This window comes from Coturnix japonica, chromosome 1 (assembly GCF_001577835.2).
Source record: "Coturnix japonica isolate 7356 chromosome 1, Coturnix japonica 2.1, whole genome shotgun sequence".
In the NCBI taxonomy this organism is placed as follows: domain Eukaryota; kingdom Metazoa; phylum Chordata; class Aves; order Galliformes; family Phasianidae; genus Coturnix; species Coturnix japonica.
In genome coordinates, this window is record NC_029516.1 from 117652373 (window position 1) to 117673969 (window position 21597).

At 37.4% G+C, this 21597-nt stretch overlaps 1 protein-coding gene across 5 annotated transcripts in view; it reads left to right on the forward strand.

The window, feature by feature from the left end:
* The window catches only part of HERC2 (HECT and RLD domain containing E3 ubiquitin protein ligase 2), a 95716-nt gene extending 74380 nt beyond the window's left edge, over positions 1 to 21336 (forward strand). For 2 of the 5 annotated variants that reach the window (XM_015851125.1, XM_015851117.1), the window contains 18 exons: positions 523 to 678; positions 822 to 937; positions 1056 to 1254; positions 1610 to 1824; positions 2532 to 2709; positions 3834 to 3995; positions 4273 to 4364; positions 5265 to 5404; positions 6370 to 6557; positions 6966 to 7163; positions 8606 to 8689; positions 14293 to 14434; positions 15243 to 15437; positions 15551 to 15663; positions 16485 to 16675; positions 18298 to 18403; positions 19033 to 19245; positions 20330 to 21165. In XM_015851125.1, the coding sequence (XP_015706611.1) occupies positions 523 to 678; positions 822 to 937; positions 1056 to 1254; positions 1610 to 1824; positions 2532 to 2709; positions 3834 to 3995; positions 4273 to 4364; positions 5265 to 5404; positions 6370 to 6557; positions 6966 to 7163; positions 8606 to 8689; positions 14293 to 14434; positions 15243 to 15437; positions 15551 to 15663; positions 16485 to 16675; positions 18298 to 18403; positions 19033 to 19245; positions 20330 to 20602 (2961 nt within the window). In that variant the 3' untranslated portion in view covers positions 20603 to 21165. Of the gene's footprint in view, positions 1 to 522; positions 679 to 821; positions 938 to 1055; positions 1255 to 1609; positions 1825 to 2531; positions 2710 to 3833; positions 3996 to 4272; positions 4365 to 5264; positions 5405 to 6369; positions 6558 to 6965; positions 7164 to 8605; positions 8690 to 14292; positions 14435 to 15242; positions 15438 to 15550; positions 15664 to 16484; positions 16676 to 18297; positions 18404 to 19032; positions 19246 to 20329 lie in introns of all 5 variants that reach the window. The other 3 variants (XM_015851109.1, XM_015851104.1, XM_015851096.1) reach the window with 2 other exon arrangements.
* Positions 21337 to 21597: the final 261 nt, after the last annotated feature.

The following is a 21597-nucleotide window of genomic DNA, read 5'->3' on the forward strand; positions in this document are numbered from 1 at the left end:
AAGAGCAACAAAAATAAAAAGGCTTAAAAAAGCTTCCTCTGTAGTACTTGTAAAAGGATTTTTCTGTCTTAAAGAAAAGAAGTTCTTAAAATATGTAAAAGGTTTTTCAGGGCAGAAATAATCCACTGTATACTGTCTCTTTGTCGATAACACACTGAATTAAATGATTTTAATTAGGGGAAGGATACTAAGTTTAGAAATAGAAGGTGAAACATTCAGCATATTGTTTCTGATACAGAAAATGCAATTAATCTAGGAGCGTTTGTCACAGTTGAACTGTGAAAATTCCAGTATTAGAGGAGGAAATTTAGATATCTAACTGCGTGAGATCAGCTTGCATACACTTGATGCTGTCCCATCAGTGAGGGTAATGAAGGTGGAAAGCTCTTAATGTCCCCCAAACTTTATATTATCTGAGATTCTTGATGCCCTGCTGGTCTATGAGCTGTTCCACTAGATCAGATACATGTTACTTTTTATTACACATTTTTGTTGCAGCTCTGAAATCTGTTTTGTCTGCAGGTTCTTGTGGCTCTTGCTTGTGATCTGGAGTTGGACACTCTCCCTTGCTGTGCTGAGACACACAAATGGGCCTGGTTCAGAAGATACTGTATGGCATCCAGGGTTGCTGTGGCCCTTGATAAAAGGACACCATTACCTCGCCTTTTCCTTGATGAGGTATTGCCAGACTACTTTAAATAGCTCTTGGAAAGTACAAAAGTGTTGCATTTAAAAAGCTGAGATTTAAAGTATTTTATGCCAGCTGTGATCAGAATGTGGTATAGTTGGAATAACATTGTTTAATGCAAAATATTTTACAGGTAGCAAAGAAAATTCGAGAATTAATGGCTGATAATGAAAATATGGATGTTCTTCATGAATGCCATGATGTCTTTAAGAGAGAACAGGATGAACAGCTTGTCCAGTGGATGAATAGGTTACTTCTTTCAACTGTCATTTGTTTTGTCTTGTGATGCGTTGTCGTTGTACAAGTGAACTTTTTTTGTAACTTTCTTTAAGCTCATTTATGATTCTTTATTTTGAATTGTACACAGACGACCTGATGACTGGACGCTTTCAGCTGGAGGCAGTGGAACCATTTATGGTTGGGGTCATAATCACAGAGGACAACTTGGTGGAATCGAAGGGGCAAAAGTCAAAGTCCCAACTCCATGTGAAGCTCTTGCTACTCTTAGACCAGTGCAATTAATCGGTGGTGAACAGACACTGTTTGCAGTGACTGCTGATGGAAAGGTAAGCATGCAACAAAATGTCCTTGTAAAACTTTCATACTGTTGCGTGTTTTTCACCATTTATGTGTATATATATATATATATAAATATAAATATAAATATAAATATAAATATAAAATATTATATATTATATATGTGTGTATATATATATATTAATATTAAAGAAATTAACTGTACCAATTCTGCCATCATAACAGAGGACTTCAGTGAACTGCAGCATTAAATACTTGAAACTTTTCTGGTGGCCTTTGTGTTAATTCTGTTCTAGTATACATTCATTAAGAATTCTCCTCTAGAGCCATTGTGAATGCTCTTCAAGACATAAACAAAATTAAAATTTATTTTTTATTCTTAAGCTGTATGCCACTGGATATGGAGCAGGTGGTAGGCTTGGAATTGGAGGAACAGAGTCAGTTTCTACTCCGACTTTACTGGAATCCATTCAGCATGTGTTTATAAAGAAAGTCGCAGTGAACTCAGGAGGGAAGCACTGTTTGGCATTGTCTTCTGAAGGAGAAGTTTATTCTTGGGGTGAAGCAGAAGATGGTAAACTTGGCCATGGAAACAGAAGGTAATGTTTTGTTATTTTTTAAGACTATTAATGGATTAATGTTATATGAATACAGTCCATATGTAGAAATCAGTGTTAAGTAGGGATGTGGAAATGTATGGCTTTAAATTGCAGAACCACAACATGGTTGTCAGATAAAATTACTTGGATTTCTGTAACTAGATATTATTTCTAGCTTGTCTGTGGATGCTGAAGTCAAGTGGATTTCCTTTGGAATCTATACTGTGTATATGTGGCACTTCAGGGAGGAAGCAAAACTGCTATTCTGCTTCTAATGTTCACTTCCAGTTACCTTTGTTAAAGAAGTTTTGTTGTTGTAGACAACGATATTCAGATACAAAAAGAAAAAGGTATGCTAAAGTTCATGGAGGAAATCAGTACATGTTATGCTAGAAATCTTGATAGTGTATATTGAATTGGACTGATTTTCCAGGGGAAATGCTTAACTCTGACTAAGTTTTAATGGAAGTGTTTCTTTAGTTTCATTTAACCTGTTATACTTCAGTAGAACAAGTAGTAAAATGCTTCCAGCTTTTATAGACCTTTTTCTGAATGACTAATTAAATGTAAATCTTGAGGATGTTAATCTGGAACTGAAGTAAATAGTGAGGTAGATGTCCTTGTACTCATTTTGTACAGCTCTTCATACGCTGGTTTATGTGAGTGGTCTATTCCAAAAGGTGTGTCAAAAGGTATTTTTATTTTAGCCCTTGCGATCGTCCTCGTGTAATTGAATCTCTGAGAGGTATAGAAGTGGTTGACATTGCTGCTGGCGGAGCACACAGCGCATGTATTACAGCCGCAGGAGATCTTTTTACATGGGGGAAGGGAAGATACGGGCGCCTTGGGCATGGAGATAGCGAAGACCAGCTGAAGCCTAAACTGGTAAGAAACTTCTGGAATTCTGTGCGGTCTTTTATTCCAGTTCTTAATTTCTGATCTGTGACTTTTAGTATTCCTGCATTGTGAAAAATTAAAGGAGGAAATGAACTGTTCCTTTATAGAACAGAAATGGTTTTAAGAATGCAGTAAAAGTTGAGCTGCAGAACTTTGTTAGAGATCTCTAAGCAGCTTATAAGGAATATAAGTAAGGACTTAACCCTCCCTGCCAAACAAAACAACACCTTTAAAACCCAAACAACAACACCATGAGTGTAAAGGACATGGCCTGTACCAATTGTAAATGGATTACACGCTATTGTCGCTTCCTGTTTAGGTGAGGAGTGGAAGGTATCTTGAAGAGGAATTAACTTGCCCTGCACCCCTTCACATGAGTGCTTTGCACTGAAAATAGTTGGATGTTTGCATTCCCCTTCCCCCAAAAGCAAGGTCTACATGACTTTGTTGTACAACAACAGGCCATTTTCTTGATTAGAATGAAAATAACAAATCCGTAGATTAGTTTGAAGTGTGTGAAATTCCACACTGGTTTGGATGGTGGATTGGGCTACCTCAAATCTCTTATTTGAAGAAGGATGCGGATTAAGAGGGTGTGGTTTGTGTGTGTCAGGATTCTTTTGCTTTGTGAATCTCCATTCCATACATCATCACTAGATGGCAGCATTTCAAAAGTCAAGATGTTGATTTATTTCAGAAAACTGAAAGGAAATTGAAAAAGAGGCTATTTGAAAGTAAGCAGTGCATGCAGTGCTTAGTGTACGTAAGAGTGAACCAGAAAACCTGAACACATAAACAGAACATAGCCCTTGGTAACCTTACATGTTTTGTGTGAGTCATTTTCCCTGGATTTTTTAGATTTAAAAAAATAAAAAAAAATAAAAAAAAAATTGTTCACCAAGTAAAAAGAATAATCCAGTATGTGAAATATGTAGTTATTTTATTGGTTTGAAAAGAGCAAAAACTTTAGACTTGAATTCTTGTGCAAGATCCCATTGAGTTTCGGACTTTTAGTTCCAATGATGCTTCTCTTCAAGTTGGGTTTGACTTCTTTTATGAAACTGAGTGACTGAGTTGTTATTGTAAACAAAAATCTGGTGATTGCTTTACAGGTGGAAGCTCTCCAGGGTTATCGTGTGATTGACATAGCCTGTGGCAGCGGAGATGCGCAGACATTGTGCCTGACGGATGATGATACAGTCTGGTCCTGGGGTGATGGAGATTATGGAAAACTAGGGAGAGGAGGCAGTGATGGCTGTAAAGTGCCAATGAAGGTATTTGAATACATGTTATTGATTGCTTTTTAAACCATAAGGTTAATAGGAATTACTGAAGACATATACTAATATGCGCAAACTTCCACCCCACCTTGGGACGTCAGGGTCCTTTTGATGTTAATAGTGAACTTTGTAGGATACAGTGTAAGCTTGTGTATAGGTACTGTAATGCTTAGGCAATTTATTGTACTTAAAACATGCCTAAGCACAGGATGGTTAATTAAACTATAGTCTCCATAATTGATTTTTATTTTATTTGTTATTTTTTTCCTAGATTGATTCTCTCACAGACCTTGGAGTGGTTAAAGTAGAATGTGGATCACAATTTTCTGTGGCTCTTACCAAATCTGGAGCAGTATATACCTGGTAAGTATTTTACATTGGTTAATTGGACAGCATTAGACGCAACCTTCTTTGCAACAAGTATTGCTGTTATCCTACCTTCACTGCTTTGATTTTTCTCCCATATGGAAAACTTTTTTTAGTTTCTCTGTTTTGATTAGTAATAAAATCAAGCAGTTTGAGCAGCTTACTGTAGTGCTATTTGCGTGAAGATCTAAAGTGTTTTGTCATGGAGATGTAAATACAGACTTGTTGTTCAAGACATCGACCACTGTAAAATGCAGAAGTTCAAAGGAGATCACTAAAAATGTAAGCTCAAAGTGTCAAGCAGTCTGGAAGATGACAGCATAAATAACATTTTCATATACTAGCAAAATCTTTCTTATCTAAGAATTTGTATATCTAGTTCATTGTTTCAATCTTCTTGTGCAATTACAAATTATGTAGTTTAAACAACTACCAGATTGAAATGTTTAGAAAGGCAAAACAAAATACCTTCCAAACACTACCTCCATGTGATATTCTCAAACCTATGAAGTTACAGTCTCTGAGGTTGGTACTGCATTTGCAACTGATAGAAGCCTAATCCACGAGTCTTATCTTCTAAGAGAAATAAACAAACAAAAAAACAAAAAAACCCCAACACATGTGAATGTGGTGAAAGGACCTATGAAGAGCAAGCTGGTATGTATGTATGTATGAAGTATTTTTATTCTAACACCAGAATCACATCAATGTCTATGAGCTAGGGATTATTCATTTTGAATAATTGGTGTCAGGGCTGTATTGGTTCTGCTAAATATCAGATATTTTTGCTGGACTATTTATAAATACTTCTGCAGGCCAAATACATGACACATTCCATGTTTCCATTCTTTCTGATATTAAAATTTAGTTTTGAGATGTTCTGTCTTCTCTGTTCAGGGGTAAAGGAGATTATCATCGCCTGGGCCATGGATCTGATGACCATGTTAGAAGACCACGCCAAGTGCAGGGGCTGCAAGGAAAGAAAGTCATTGCAATTGCTACTGGGTCTCTACACTGTGTTTGCTGCACTGAAGATGGTATAAAACCCAAATACATTACTTAGTACTGAATTTGGAGAGGGAATAAAAAAAGGAAACTTTAAGTTGAATATTGGTAGGCTGTCCTTACGAAAAATGCTGATCCTTTATGTGCATCTACACATTTTTTGTTTGCAGAAGTTGCATATTTCTTAAGCACAAGGTATGTCATTGGTTTACAGCAATCACTTAAAGCAACGGAAGGTTCTGAATTAGTAAAAATTAAGAGTTAAGTTTCATAAATGCCGATGGTCGAAGGAAAAAATGGAGCTCAAAAGTATTTATGAACTGATCAAGGAGTAAAATGAATGGATTTAGCTTTTTTTGCAGGGTCATCTGAACTGCCTGTAATGACTTAACTTAATGAATGAAGCATTTTCTTCTAATAAAGTAAACTAAGATACTGTATATTTCCAAATTTAAATAACGGGTCTGCAGAATAACTAACTGTCTTGCAAGTGCTAGTGAAATAGGATATAGCTGCACTAAATGAATGCTCCTGAATCAAAGTTGCTTTCTTAAAAAGTATTTTCCAATCTTGTGACTCTAAGCACCCATTTTAATGTCCATAACATAAGCTACTACAGACTCTCTTCTCCAATGCAAAGTCTAATTCTTTTTTTAGCTTTTTATTTATTTATTTATTTAGCTATGAAACTGAAGTACAGACTGTTTCTGATGCATCCGTTGTTATTCTTCTGCACCATTTCCTACTGTTTTGCAATAGAACGTTGTTATATAAACTGTGAGGAATTGGATGCATTTAATACTAGCTCCTGTACAGATGTAAACGTATCACTCACTTTTACCTGCAGCAGATACTGGATGTCAGGACAGCTGTCAGTTCAAGAGATTTTAATTACAGTATGTGGTCTCAATTGGTTAAGTTATTTCTAAATGCTTTTTTAAAACAAACAAACAAATTTCTATCTTCAGAGGTAATTTTTATTTTTTTCTTGGTTTAGGAGAGGTGTACACCTGGGGAGATAATGATGAAGGACAGCTTGGAGATGGAACTACTAATGCCATCCAGAGACCACGTTTGGTTGCAGCACTCCAGGGTAAAAAGATCAACAGAGTTGCCTGTGGCTCAGCACATACTTTAGCTTGGTCAACCAGTAAACCTGCTAATGCTGGCAAGCTTCCTACGCAGGTAATATTTTTGGCTTACTGCATTCAGTTTTTTAATGTATTAATGTTTGCTGCTGATCTTTCAGCAGATATATTTCCTTTCTAAATCTCTGCATCAGTTTAGTGTGCTTTGATTTGACTTTGAGCCAGTATTATTCCAATGCTGAAAACTGGAAGGATTTTTAATTCTGTATCCCACCTCTTCCATGTGAATTCATCATTGCTTGCTTTGCATTGGGAATGTTCTTTGAACATTCAGTTTTTCAGCTACAGTAATGGTGCATAATGCCTAGGTGGAGTGGTGGCAGCATGTAGAATGTGTCTATTTGTGGATAAAGATAATGGTAAAATTTGGAATGACAGGAATACTATTAAATAAAATAAAGAATAGAATAATCCTAAATTTTTGGATATAATTGCCTTCTTATAGGTTCCCATGGAGTACAATCATCTACAGGAAATACCCATCATTTCATTGAGAAACAGGCTTCTACTGCTGCATCACATTTCAGAACTCTTTTGTCCTTGTATTCCAATGTTTGATCTTGAAGGAAGACTTGATGAAACTGGCCAAGGACCATCAGTTGGATTTGATACACTACGGGGAATACTGATATCGCAGGGAAAGGTATTTATCTGGATAGATGTTTAAAGGAGTCATTTGTAAATACACTGTTTGAATTTACTGCTTAAACTGTTTCTAAAGAAAACTGAACTTTTATCCTAATTTGTTTTGTAGGTTGTGTGCCAAAATGTATGCATTCTGGTTATGCACATATTTTTCTCTGTGAATGTGTTCTGTTTATTAGGTTTTCTCTGCTTCTTTTTTAGGTTGTGGCTCTACTGTATGCTATTAATGGGAGTCTTTAGGTAATTTAAGTACAGGATTTTGTGTGCAGGAGTAATATTCAATGTCATTATTTTACAGCGTGCACAACAGTTGTAGAAAGATTTCAGATATAAGATAAAATGTGATATCAGGCATATTTTATGTCAAAAGCAGCCATCAGGGACATCAGAAATTGTAAGTGTTGTATTTGCTGTCATAGAAACATGGTAAGGTATACAGCACAACTAGAATACTGCAACCAAGTGCTACAAGCTTTTTAGATAGGATAGGCTGGGCAAGAGCGGAGGTGAGTTGACCTCCATATTAATAATCAGACAGGTATTGAAGAGCTCTGAGCCTCTGAGAAACAGCTGTGGCCAGTTTGAGAGCTTGTGGGTTAAAATCACTGTCTGGACCAATAAAGGGCACCTAGTGGTTGGGATCTGCCACAGGCTTCTTAACTGTAGGAAGCCTGTGGATGAGACCTCCTTGCATCAGCTATAAGAGGCATCTTGACCTCATTGTGACGGGGGATATTAAAAACGTAAACCAAACAAACTTTAAATGTTTATAAAGCTTTCTTGAACTGATAATGTAAAATTGGACTCAAATATTAAGTGTTTAGAGAAACACAGATAATAAATTACTGTTGTTTATTTCTGTCCTTCCTTGGCAAGCTGGCCTCCCCTTTGACTTTCTGATTGTTTTTTCCAACTTTTAATTACATTCATATTAGTGCAGCATGAGTTAATTTACGCTCAGTAGCATATTGGTTGCCTAGTAATAACTGAGTAATAACTGCATATGGATGCAATGAAACTTTTCAGGCCACTGTTTTGTGTGATCCAGGACAGATTTTCTTCTTTTGTTTTTAGTATTCCAGGTGTTTCATGTGTGAATTGTAGTAACTCAAATAACACGCTCCTTAAGTAACATCTCCCAATTTAATATTATGTTGCTCTTGTTTATTTTTGAGCATTTCAAAAGTGTTTGATGCTTGTTTCTGTATCTTCTAAAGAAAGACTCAAAGGCTTTATGCCTTTTCCAGTGTTCTGTGATGTATTTGGAAGAAAACTGCTTAAGAACAGTACTGCAGCATCAGTTACTCTGTTCCATTGAAGAGTCTTTTTTCGTTTTTTCCTTAATTGAACTAAGAATATATTTATCTGTCAAATATATGCAGTATTCTTGTTTGAACGCAGTCTTTCCACTTAATTTTTTTTTCTATTTTCCTTTATTAGGAGGCAGCTTTCCGAAAGGTTGTGCAAGCAACTATGGTGAGAGATCGTCAGCATGGGCCAGTTGTTGAGCTCAACAGAATACAGGTATCTTGAGCTGAAGATTCGATTTTAGTACTTACATTTAGCCACCAGTGCTTATTGTTTGTCAGGTACCTTCATGTTTCAGCTGTTTGGTGTCTGAGTACTGAGCAGTTGGGTTATTGTTGGAGGATAAAACAGTGAAACATATTTTCAGTATGTTTTCATCCAGACTGTAGATGTATTTGAAATAATAAGTGTATGATTTGGGCTATAATGAGCAAAGAATGTCCTGCTTGACAAAGAATTGCTTTTTCAAAATTCACTGTATTGGATGATTTAAGAGAGCAGCGATTCTGATGCCTTTCTTACCTTCTAAGACGGTCACATGAATTATTCCACTGTTGCTTTCAGAACAGAGGACATGAAGGTTTATGGGGGGAACAGGAAGAAAGCGCTTCAGTATGATTAAGAATCAGGCTGATAAACTCTTGTCCTCGTCATTGCATGTGATCATATCGATTGCAGAACTGTTTGATACAAAGGGCTTTTTTTTCTTGTCATTGACATTAGAAAATGTGATGTTGTGCCTCAGGCCAGATAAGGCTTTTTTTGTTGTTGCTGTTTTTTTGTCCATAGATATTTCTGTAACGTAGAATACTAAAACGTTTGTTTTTCTTTAAATGGGCTGATGTTTGGTATTACAGAATCCTTATGTGTTTCTTTCCTTTACTGGTGTGGGTTTTATTCATTTTTTTTTCAAATATATTTTAGGAAGTAAGAGAACTTACTCTTTGTAAAGTTAGAATCGAGAAGATGCAAAAACTTTGAATAATGAGTTGTTTCTCAGTGAGCTGAAGTACCTTTTTTTTTTTTTTTGGCTGGATGATACTATCTGCTCATTTGCCATTTTCCACAGGCTCTTAAAACTTCTGTTAACATTATGTGATTAAAATATGTTGCTTTAATATGTACTTCGGGAAGCTAGAGGCAATGCCAATAATCTTCTCACTATTTGTCTTTTTATTTCTGTTTTTTCTTGGGGAGGGGAATGCCAAATAAGCAGTGCAAATGTTCTGGTTTAAGCTGAAAACAAGTGATTGGGTTTTGGGCTTGTTTCCTAGTGTCCTTCTACTGTTGTGTTAATAATTAAGGATGGGCTTCTCTTGCATTCCTGTTCCATTAATTCAGTCTGTCTTTAAATTTAGAAAAAGACCTGGTAGCATCGAGGCTTCAATTTTCATAGCTTCTGTAAGAAATGAGATATTTCTGTCACACAAGTCTTTCCAAGATTTAGCCAAGACTAAAAAAGGCCATGCTCATAATCTGCCCCGCTTATACAGTACAAAATGTGGGTTATAATCTCTTGAGTTAGCTTTTGCAGAGAATGAAACTATTGAATGAAGGATCTGTTTGAATGAAACTATTTGATCCTGTAAGTAATGATTCAAAGCTGCTTTATGGAGTCTCAAACAGCTACAGAGTTTTCATCTCAATTGTAGCTGGGAGTTCAACTGCAGATAGACTTGAAAATTCCTTTGCTGTCAAAAGACACTTCTTACAGTCTGTAAATTACGTGCTGCAGTCAGTTCTCTGTTTCTTCTTCCTTTGTGTAAAATAAGTGATTGAGATTTTAATTTAAAGTTGCTGTGCAGATACTGACTTGTTCTTCAAAATACATAGGTTGCTCCAAAAGCAGTGCCTGCTTATTTCTGTGGAAACTGCAACAGCTACAAAAAGCACAATAACACTGTTTGATAGAGAAAATTCTCAGCACAAAACATGGTTTTCAGCAGTCACCACCATGAGCTATCTATGCATTTTTTTCAGTGATGGACAAGAGCCTGCATGCTGCACCTGTAAAAATCTGCCCCAGTGGAGGTGACAGCCGTGCATGGCCTTCTGGGACATGGCTTATCTTTCTCATCTCTCATGCTACTGCTGAAATGCAGCACCCACTGCCTCACTATGCTCACATCCACTGTCTGATCTCTATAAATGTTCAGCAAGTGTCAGTGAATGTCAGTGAGTGCCATTTATTCCATGTGGAGGAGTTCAGTAACACACCTTTCCTTCATACGCATTTTTGTGTCAGGCTCCTTTTGGAGCCTCACATGCTTCTTTGCTGCCATCTGTTGCACGGCAGCAAAATGTAACAGAATATTGGTGAGAAGGTTCAATCTGCACTACATTGCCACCAACATCTGCCTCATCCACTGTCTAGCGTAATAGGATGCACTACTTTTGGAGTATGCCTTGTATTTTGTGAGCTTTCCTCCTTTAAAAAGGCAAATATTGTAGTTATTAAGGAGAACGAGTACTCTTAGCACGGCAAAAGATCTCCTGGTTCAGTGTCTTCTGCTGCCTTGGGAGGAATGTTGCACTTCTGGATATGTTAAGTTATACAAGATATGAATGAATGTTTTGTTCTTTTGCAAGTGTTACAGTACACCTCCACATTCCAAATGTGCTTTTAAAGAACACGTCAACCTTTTTCCTACATTGAATAAGCTAAGCTTTTTGTGTGTCTGCTTTTGTGGAGCGGTCTTTCAGTACTCCTAATCTTTTGGTAGTATTTTTTTTCAGTGCCATTTCAGTTTGAGCTCAAGGTACAGGTGATGTCTGTACTCTAGGAATTATCATGCTGATAACTTCTTTTGTGCCTTTGGAAATTGATTTTGTGACATATCCATGAACTGTGTTTCTTTTCTCCATAGATGTCTTCTATGTTAACAGAACCTTCTTCTCTTTCTTGGCTGATTTCAACAGTCATCTTTTCATAAACGTCTTTATTAGTCCCTAAGTGTGTGGCTTGATGTAATATGTTTTACCCAAGCTGAAACTGGAGATGGTCCCTCAGGATGGCTGGTATTTCTCTAGGTTCTCTGAGGATGTTTAGTGCAAATAGAAGGTCTTGTTATTCAGATTTGGAGAAAGAACTTAAAGTTTGATCTTCATTATTTAAAAATGCAGTAGCCAGATAACAGATGTATTTGGGTGCTTCTTCCTCCTTGTTGAAGTGATTGTGCTCACAATAACTCATTTACTGAGGTACATTTTTGAACTTGAATCCTCTGCACATGGCTGTATGCTGCTAATGAGCTGCTGCATTTTCACTGTGGTCTAGGAAAAGGGGGGTTTCTACAGGCTGGCATTTTCTGATGGCAAACTGTTTTGTGGAAGTTCTTTTGGGGCTCTAGTCAATGTGTTTTGTGCTAAAAAGTTAACAGCAAGAATGCTAGAACTGTAGTTAGAGTTTTTTTGTGTTGCATAATCTGTGTTTAGTGAGACATACTAAATAAGGGTTATATCTGAAACTGTTTATCCTATTCAGTAAAATGGATTCCACAGTTTGCTTACTACATCTCTAAAGGATATAATTTGGAAACGGAAGCCAAGCTTCATGTTCTAGACCACTACAATGAAAAGATAAAAGACCAGTGGTGAAATGTGGCCTGAACAAATCTGTTTGAATTCTGCCATTTTTTAGTGAAGATTTCTGCTCTTTGCTAATGTCCATATTAAAATTTATAAGGTCTTTGTTGGCACAGCAAAATATCACAATGCTAGTAGAAGTGTCAATAATCCCTTGTGACATTCTTATGCTATTCTGTTAAAGTCAAGTCGTAATTATTCCAACATCTATGTGATCAGATTTAAATGGAAACCCTGTGTTGCTAGCGAACAAGTGCTAACTAAAATGTACAATGTAAATAGCAAATATGAGTGCCCTCCTATTGACTTCAGTCTAGATTGTTTGCCATTTCATTGTCACTTGAGTTGTATTTTCAGTTTGAGATTTGAAATAACAGTGAATCAACTACTGCTTTCACAGACCACCTACTCATACCTAATCTTTTCAAGAGAAGGCTCTCAGCTTCTCAACTTCACATTTCTTAGGCATCCAAATTCCTTAGAGATCCACTAAATTAGAACAATTTCATTCATGAGAAGAATATCACAATACAGAAAAATAAAAACCAACCAAATAAAAAGTCCAACAAAAAATATCAGTTTACCAAATCATTATTTCTTTCTTCACCAATAAAGGAAGACAACTCTTTTTATTAACAAATTTTGTTACTGGCATCCCTCTGTCTTTCCATTTGCTTCCAAGATGAACAGATAAAATGCTGAATGGAGACAGATGAACAATGAGCCATTTGAAATTAAAATGAATAAGGTACCAGTGGTTGAGGGGAACATAGAATTCCTTATCTAGGGAAGAAAGCCCACAGAGTTATGAGTAGAGCTGCTAAGAATCATTCTGTCTAGCTACAATGAACATGCTCTAGTTGTTTCACATGTTTCCAGCTCTAAGCGTAAAATTACTAAGATCTAATCAATCTCTTAATGAATGAATGAACAGTCATTCAGTCAATGCAGGATGTGGTATGGGAGCACCTAGGTTACCAGATACTGTGCTTTTCATGTTTGTGCCAGTTTCTTCTGTTAACATAGCGTTAAACAGCTATGTCACAGAAATAAGACCCACTGGAAGTTGGCACGCAGCTTTCCCTGGAATCAGTATCTTTTTCTGATTGATGTTTAGGTATACACTATTTTTACCTGTTGGGAACAACCTGATTAAAAGTATGAACTAGATGAGCAGACAGGGAGGTTGGTTGAGAGTTGACTGAATGGCCAGGCTAAGAGGGTCAAGTGTTAGTGGCACAGTGTCCAGTTGGAGGCAAGTATGTAGAGGAATATCATGGGGATCAGTACTGGGTCCAGTACCTTTCTGACATATTCATTAATGATCTGGAATATAGGGTAGAGTGTATGTCAGCAACAAAACTTGCTGAGGATAATTATGGAAGGAGTGACTGATAGGCCAGAGAGGTCTTAGGGACCTTAGTGCACTGGAGAAGTGGGCTGATGGGATTCTCATGAGGTTCGACTAAGAGAAGTGTGAAGTCCTGCACATGAGGAGGGAGAAGGCCCACACACAGACCTAGGGTAGAGGCTGCCCTAGGTCTTCCCACTCTCTTAGGTGGAAAGGCTGAGATCTGGGACTGTTCAGCCTGGAAAAAAAAGGCTCAGAATATCTTATCAATGAGTATAATACACATGAACAGAGGCTGGAAAGAGCGTGGAGCAAAGTAAGCTCTTAGTGCCCAGGACAGGAGGCGATAGGCACTAACTGGAGCACAGGAGGTTCCCTCTGAACACCAGGAGCACTTCTGTGCTGTGCAGGTGATGGAGCACTGGCACAGGCTGCCCAGAGGCTGTGGGGTCTCCTCCTTGAAGATCTCCAAGAGCTGCCTGGCCATGGCACTGGACACTGGTCTGGGTGGCTCTGCTGGAGCAGGGTCTGGGGCAGGGGGCCTATAGAGGTCCCTTCTAACCTCAGCCATTCTTTAATAGTTCTCCTAATAGCTACAGATATTAAATTCTTTTGCCTTCTTTTAAAGTAGTAATAAGAATCTGCAACATCTATGTCCAGGGTTGATTAGATATGAAATAGTAATGAAAAATACTGCAGTGCTGTAATTTGAAGCTTGGTTCTTACTTTGTAATATATATGTACACAAAATACAAGGTAGACCTTTACAAATGTTTCACTAAACACACTAATGTTATAAATATTAATCTAATCTCTGATCTGGACAGGGATGCTGGCTCATATGCATTCTTGTAGTGACTATTATCATGCATTTAATTGACAGGTAAAGCGTTCTAGGAGTAAAGGTGGGCTGGCAGGGCCGGATGGTACAAAGTCAGTTTTTGGACAGATGTGTGCTAAAATGAGCTCTTTCAGCCCTGATAGCCTTCTGCTTCCTCATCGTGTTTGGAAAGTCAAGTTTGTTGGTAAGAGAATTCTTTGTTTCATACCATCTTTGCCTCAAGAATTTTGTTCCTATCTTTTCTGACTCTCTTCTGTTTTTGAAGGATCTGAGGAAAGGAAGGGATACAGTAAAACAGCATGTAGGCAGAGGATTATGCTTAAAATGTTAGCAATAATAAAGCCTTTTAAAATAATTTAAAAATCAACAAAAACAACCAAAATCTTTCCAACAATCCTTAAGATTAGTGGAAAAGGGGTTGTAATTGTCCTCAAATTTCGAAGGCAACTCTTTTACTTATGGAGGGTATTTGCAAAACTGAAACCTATTTCTCAGTTGTCAGAATCCAAAAATAATTCAGACTGGCTGTTCCTACTTTCATCATTCTTTTCACAATTTGCTCGTCTCTTTGAATTTTTTGATGAAATACAATGTAGATTGAGGCTGCACTGTATCTACTGTATGTACAATACATAGAATACATCTACTTTAAAATAACACACAGGAGTCACGTTGGTTTGACTCTCTTTGTCATCTCTTTTGTTTTATTTTGACAAGTGTTTAAAACAAAAGTGGTCATTAAGCTCTATCAATAGAATATTCTTGAAACTCTGGTATGTTGTTGATAATCTTCTGAAATAATAATGTTTCCAAGAAACTGGAAAAGTCCAAATACAAAGGAAAACTTCAGGTGTTTTCAGAACAGGTGTAGCTTTTAGTAAACTTTTGCTTATACAGTTATCCACGTGGAAGGAAATCCAGTTCATTTCAAGACTTCGTTTGTAAACATTTTTTAAAGAATGTATAATTTTGAGCCTCTTTTCTTCTCCAAGGTGAATCTGTGGATGATTGCGGTGGAGGTTACAGCGAATCAATAGCAGAAATGTGCGAGGAGCTTCAGAATGGGCTGACCCCTCTGTTAATCGTGACACCAAATGGAAGAGATGAATCTGGAGCAAACAGAGATTGTTTCCTATTAAATCCTGCTGCCAAGTCTCTCTTGCATATGAACATGTTCCGTTTCTTGGGTAATTAGCAACACTGTGACATTCTACTTGCGTTACGTGTTCAGAATATTAGGAATCTATTAAAAAAACAAACAAACAAATACAAACTTCCCCACCCTTATTTAAACTTACAGGTGTACTTCTGGGTATTGCTATCCGGACTGGCAGCCCTCTGAGCCTCAACCTCGCTGAACCAGTGTGGAAACAGCTTGCAGGAATGAACCTAACAATTGCTGATCTCAGTGAGGTAAGTGCGCTGTTTCTTCGTAGGTTATAACTTGCAGAAGACACGCAGACTCTAACATAAACAGTTCTCTGGTGATTGGCTTCCCTGCTGTGCATATTTGTAGTGTTTTGCCTGACCTTTCACATTTCTGAGCCAATATGTAAGGATCACTTGTACTCTCTGTTAAAGCTGTAAACTTAACTCTTTCAGAAGTAGTTAAATAACCTCTTTGAATTTGAGAGCATTCTCAAATCCACTTGTAGGTTTGACTAGATAAATGTTTCTAGTCAAACTCTTGCCAGTAAATGTTTCCATAGTTGTTGGTGTCTGAAAATGAGTTCAAACTACTGCAGAAAATAGTTTGAGCCAACGTACTGAGAAATCACTAACTTTCTGCTTACTGAAGAGGTAGATCTTTGTTACAAAGGTGAGTTCGTTTTCAGCTACTGTCATCTGGAAATGTGCTTACTGTAAAAGTACTGGGTCTTTTCATGTCAGTAAGGAGATTTCTTTTGTACCAAAACAACCATTGGATTTTGCAGAGTTGATCTCGTTTTTAAGCTTTAAACCCATTTTCTTATATAATACAGTTTCTTGGCAAATCTTTCCTGAATGGTTTGAAATCCATAACACGCGCACCTTTCAACACTTCAGCATAATGAAATTTCATGTAATATACCAAGCCATTTTGCTGTTTCAGAATTCACTTAAATGAGTTACGGTCAGACATTTGTCACAGTGCTTTTGTTGGCTGGTGCACGATGTCACACTTTTTGTAGGAAGGACGCAATGTTGTAAGGTGCTAATAAGCTGACTTTAACTCAGACGTATTTTTTTAAAAGGTTGATAAAGATTTTATTCCTGGGCTTATGTACATTCGAGACAATGAAGCTACATCAGAAGAGTTCGAAGCTATGAGCCTTCCATTCACTGTGCCTAATGCAAGCGGTCAAGATATTCAGCTGAGTTCCAAGTACACTCATATTACACTGGATAACAGAGCTGAATATGTGAGGCTGGCAATAAACTACAGGTTTGTTTAATAAGTCATTCAAATTGTTAAATGAAAAAGCATTTCATTTAAAAGTAGTAGGACTGAAGCATTACCTTGTGTGCATTCTCTTTTGTATTTTGATCATTTAGCTCTTTGTGAACAGCACTTTCAGTACTACTGCTCTCACAGGGGTTTTTTATGTTTTTTTTTGTTAAATACCATCAATTGAATCATTGAATCATTAAAGCTTGAAAAGACCACTAAGATAATAAGAGTAGTCCCAGCTGAATGGTTTTCCTGTTCTCATGTAAGATGCAATATGCAAAACAAAACTTTTATACCCTGGATGGCCGGGTAAGCCTGACCTGTATGTGCAGACAACAAAATTCATCCATAGATGCCAAAAGCTGATCTTTGCACTAAACTCTGTGAGAAGTAGTTGTTCAATGTTTGTGAAAATGGGCCTTTGGTTACTTAGATACCCAGATATCTAATCTAGACCAGTATATTGAACTTCAGGCATCTTGTTATGGGAAACAGTGAGCCTAATAGCTATCGTGCCTATTAAACTAAGAAGATAGATAATTTTGGCAAAACAAAATGATTCATAGTTGTTTTATTCTCTTCACCATAGTCATCTGTTTTAGAGGATGCTTGTGCAAGATTGTTTCATCACCATGTGCTTATTAATTTGCAGTGCAGTATCTGCCAACAACTCTGTGAATTATAGACCTTGATTTCCTATTTTATTTATTCATTTTTTCTATAAGTGGTTATGAGCCAGTACCTGAAGCTGTTTTTGACAGTAGGCATGAGGATCATTTGTGATGGATAAATTATAGGTCTACATAAAATGTCAAATGGATCCTAAGGAATTACATTACCTTGAAGAAATGCTTTTGTTCTGTTCAAAATTCTGGCTATTCTCAGAGGATGCAGTTAGAAATCTTTTGGGAAAAAACATTTAAATACCAAAGTTTTTAATTAATTAATTAAAAACATTTTAATTAATTAAAATGAATCTCTTGAGAGTAAATCTGGCATCTGAACAGAATCCATGTGAAAATGTGAATGCGGGAGTGAAAAAATGTCTTGAGATCTTTGTTTATTTTGGTGATGACAAGCCTTGAAGGCAGGACGTGGCAGTGATGTGAAACTCTGCTTTGCAGAGCTCAGTGTCTTAAAAATTAACTTGACAGGGAAAAAAAAAAAAGGTAAAATACAAATCATGTGTGGCAACATCTATCACTGTCTGAGAAGATGGCATATCCATTCCTCAGACATCATGTTTTATGTGAAATCCATTTTTCTTTTACCATAATGCCTGTCTAGTGTTAGGATTGTTTGAGGGCACAGATCTTTTCCCAAGAGCACGGTGTTTCAATATGGAGTATTGGTCTATTCTTGCCAGGCACAGTACATAAATAATACTGGCAGTAAAGTGCCATAAAGTGAGATATATACAGTGGGATATGTGCTGTGCAGTATGGATCATTTGATAAACTGGTACAGTTCAGGCATCTTGTATGATAAGTGTTCCTTGGAACATAGCTGGAGACTTAAGGAGAAAGCGTAACGGTTCCTAAATATTACAATAGTTATTAGTTCAAATAATTACTAGAAATGGCATTCACATAAATTCTGGATATTTGTCTCTGCAGACTTCATGAATTTGATGAACAAGTGGCAGCAGTTCGTGAGGGGATGGCCCGTGTTGTTCCAGTTCCTCTGCTTTCACTCTTTACAGGATATGAACTGGAAACTATGGTATCAATTTCTGTTTTGCTACCTCTGTCAAAACTGAGTTGTGTTCTTCACTTATGTCTTATTAATCTCGATTTGAATAACAAACCCCACATGTTGCAATGCTGTTTACAATGCTCGCTTGTAATTGCAAATACTTTGCTCAAGAAAATACTAGAAAAAGTGTAATTGTTCTCTTAGTGTTCCGAAGGTTATTTTCTATATAGCTGAGCAGTGATGTAATGAATGACTTGTGGAGATAAAAAAGAAAAATGACATCTATCCCAGAAGTACCCCATCCTCCCCCCCAAAAAAACCTCACCAGACAACCAAGAAAAGCCAACCCTGGGGCCTACCGAGTTCTTAGTGCAATTTGGTGAAAGATAACAAGACCTGTATTCCTCCCAGGTCAATTGTTTAATGCTTTGTGTGATTCAGGAAGATGAAAGAAGGTTCATTATTGTCCCCTGAGGGGCAGATGTCTATTTAGTATCACTGTAATAGGAGTCTCTGCGCAGCACTTCAAATATCTGAATGTGCGTTTTGTCAGTGTAAAAGCTGATTGAATATTTCAAGAGAATGGGAGGGAAACAAATCACCTGCAAATGATTTGGTCACACTTTTGCAGCTTCTCATTGTATTTTATTTTGCAGGTATGTGGAAGCCCAGATATTCCGCTTCATCTTCTGAAGTCTGTAGCAACATACAAAGGCATCGAACCAACTGCTTCATTGATACAGTGGTTCTGGGAAGTGATGGAGTCATTCTCCAATACAGAGCGCTCCCTCTTTCTACGTTTTGTATGGGGCAGAACAAGGCTGCCCAGGACTATTGCAGATTTTAGAGGGAGGGACTTTGTTATTCAGGTAAGGGATTTTATTTTGTATAGCTAGCTGTGAGAGAGAAACAGCATGATTGCTGTGATCTAACCCTGCTAGGCAGCTGAGCACCACGCAGCCATTTGCTTGCTCCAGCCCTGCTGGTGGAGTGGTGGGGAGAGAATCGGAACAGCAAAAAAATGTTGACAGCTCCTGCTTAATAAATTGCTGGGTGATGAAGGTGAGGAAGGGAGGAAACTGAAGAAAAGCAGAACTTCTTGCCACCATCTGACCGATACCCAGCCAGCCCCTGAGCAATGGCAGCCCCAGCAAACTTTCCCCTTGAGCTTTTTTTTGCTGACCATAATGTCCTGTTGTCTGGAACATTCCTTTGGTCAGTTTGAGATCAACTGTCCTGCTTGTGCTCCCTCCCACCTTGTGCACCCACAGCCTCTGTGCTGGCAGGGCGACAGGAGAAACAGCAAAAGACTTTGACTCCATGTAAGCACTGCTCAGCAAGAATTAAAACATTGGTGTGTTACCAACACTGTTTGCATTGTGAATCCAGAACACAGCACCATACTGGCCACTGTGAAGAAAATTAACTCTGTACCAGCCAAAACCAGTGCAGTGATAGAACAGGAGAACAGGCCAATTTTATTACTGATGTGAAACTCTATTGTAGATTCGACAGATCAATGAAGATGTAAAACATTCATGTTTCTTTCTATTTATTTTCTTGTTTTAATTTGGGCAACTGGCTACTCTTTTTGATTCCCAGCTATTTGCTTCTTTAGATGTTAATTATTTTCCACTGCCCATCATCAAGTTCTTTTTCTGCTTTTGTTCAGTACTTCATTCAGCTCAGCACCCATTTCAGCTAAATTCAAAACCCACGGTGTTCAATTCATGTTTTGGAATTTTCAAAACTACAGAATCTATCTTAGATTGTTCCCAATCACATGTTTATCATCAAGAAGGTTTCTGCGTATGTTGTTATGTGCTTAGTAGAGGGAAGATGAATTTGGTGCTTTCACTGTTTCTTTTAAGAAAAATTCACCAGTATCACGTCAATATTTATGTGTGGTTTGTACAGTAGATAAGAAAATATTGTGTTCTTTGTTTTTGACAGGTATTGGATAAATACAATCCTCCGGACCATTTCCTTCCCGAGTCATACACTTGCTTTTTTCTCCTGAAGCTACCCAGGTATTCTTGTAAGCAAGTGCTAGAGGAAAAACTGAAATACGCCATTCATTTCTGCAAGTCTATAGACACTGATGATTACGCCCGGATAGCACTGACAGGGGAGCCAGCTGCTGATGACAGTAGTGATGATTCTGATAATGAAGATGCAGATTCTTTTGCTTCAGATTCTACACAGGACTACTTAACAGGGCATTAAAACAGAAATGACGTAAGGGATAGCTGTTACAAGCACTGAGGCAAAATGCCAAAATGACAACGAAGCCAAGGATGGGGTAAGGCTCAGAGTATAGAGTGTGTAGTCAGAAGAATGGTAATCTTCTGAAAGCTGGGAAAGAGCGTTTGCTACACATGGTAGGAATTAAGGGTGACGGCTTAAACCATCAGCTTAGAATAAATGGCACAGTATATGGGCATTTAACATTTATTTCAGGAGCTGAAAGCGGCCCCCATAATGCTGCACTACATTTAGAACCTTTGTGTTTACTGAAGTGTTGTAAATGTTTATATAAATAAGGTAGTGCAGCATCCAAAAGGCAGCGAAACCTTTAATTTGTGGGTGCAGTAGGTTTTTTCATATTGTGTTGTGTTCTGTGCATCTTCTTGATTGTATATTGGAAATACTGTGCAACAACTGAATGGAATTATAAATATTTCAATTAACTTTACTAGAAGTTTGTTAAAATTTTTTGAACCTTGAATTAACGTTATTCCTTGAAATTCTTCTATAGATAATAAAAATGGCCAATAGTTTCACCTCCACCCCTGGTTTGTATATTTTAGCTTACGCATTATTTATCTCAAATTTGATACCTTTCTGTGAAGCATCATAATTCTTATCATGGAAAGTGTACTGTATATAATTTGTGCCATGTAAATGCAAAAGTTATAATTTCTCTCCAAATAAAAACTCTGCCACAGGAAAAGAAAAAAGTAGTATGTGTTTTTTGTGGTCATCCAGCTGTTCAGTGCAATGAGCATTACTTCAGCTCAACTAAGAAATTTTCCTGCCGTTCACATTTGTTGGTCATATGCTGCCGTACAACCAATATACGCCAATAGTAGTAGGGAAATAGAGTAAACTCAGAGTAAGTCTGCACGACATGGTAACGGCAGTGATTATGGACACTTTGCTTATGCAGTTCCTAAGCAACGAGGCTTGTGAAGGGCTTGGAGAATATGTCCTATGAGGAG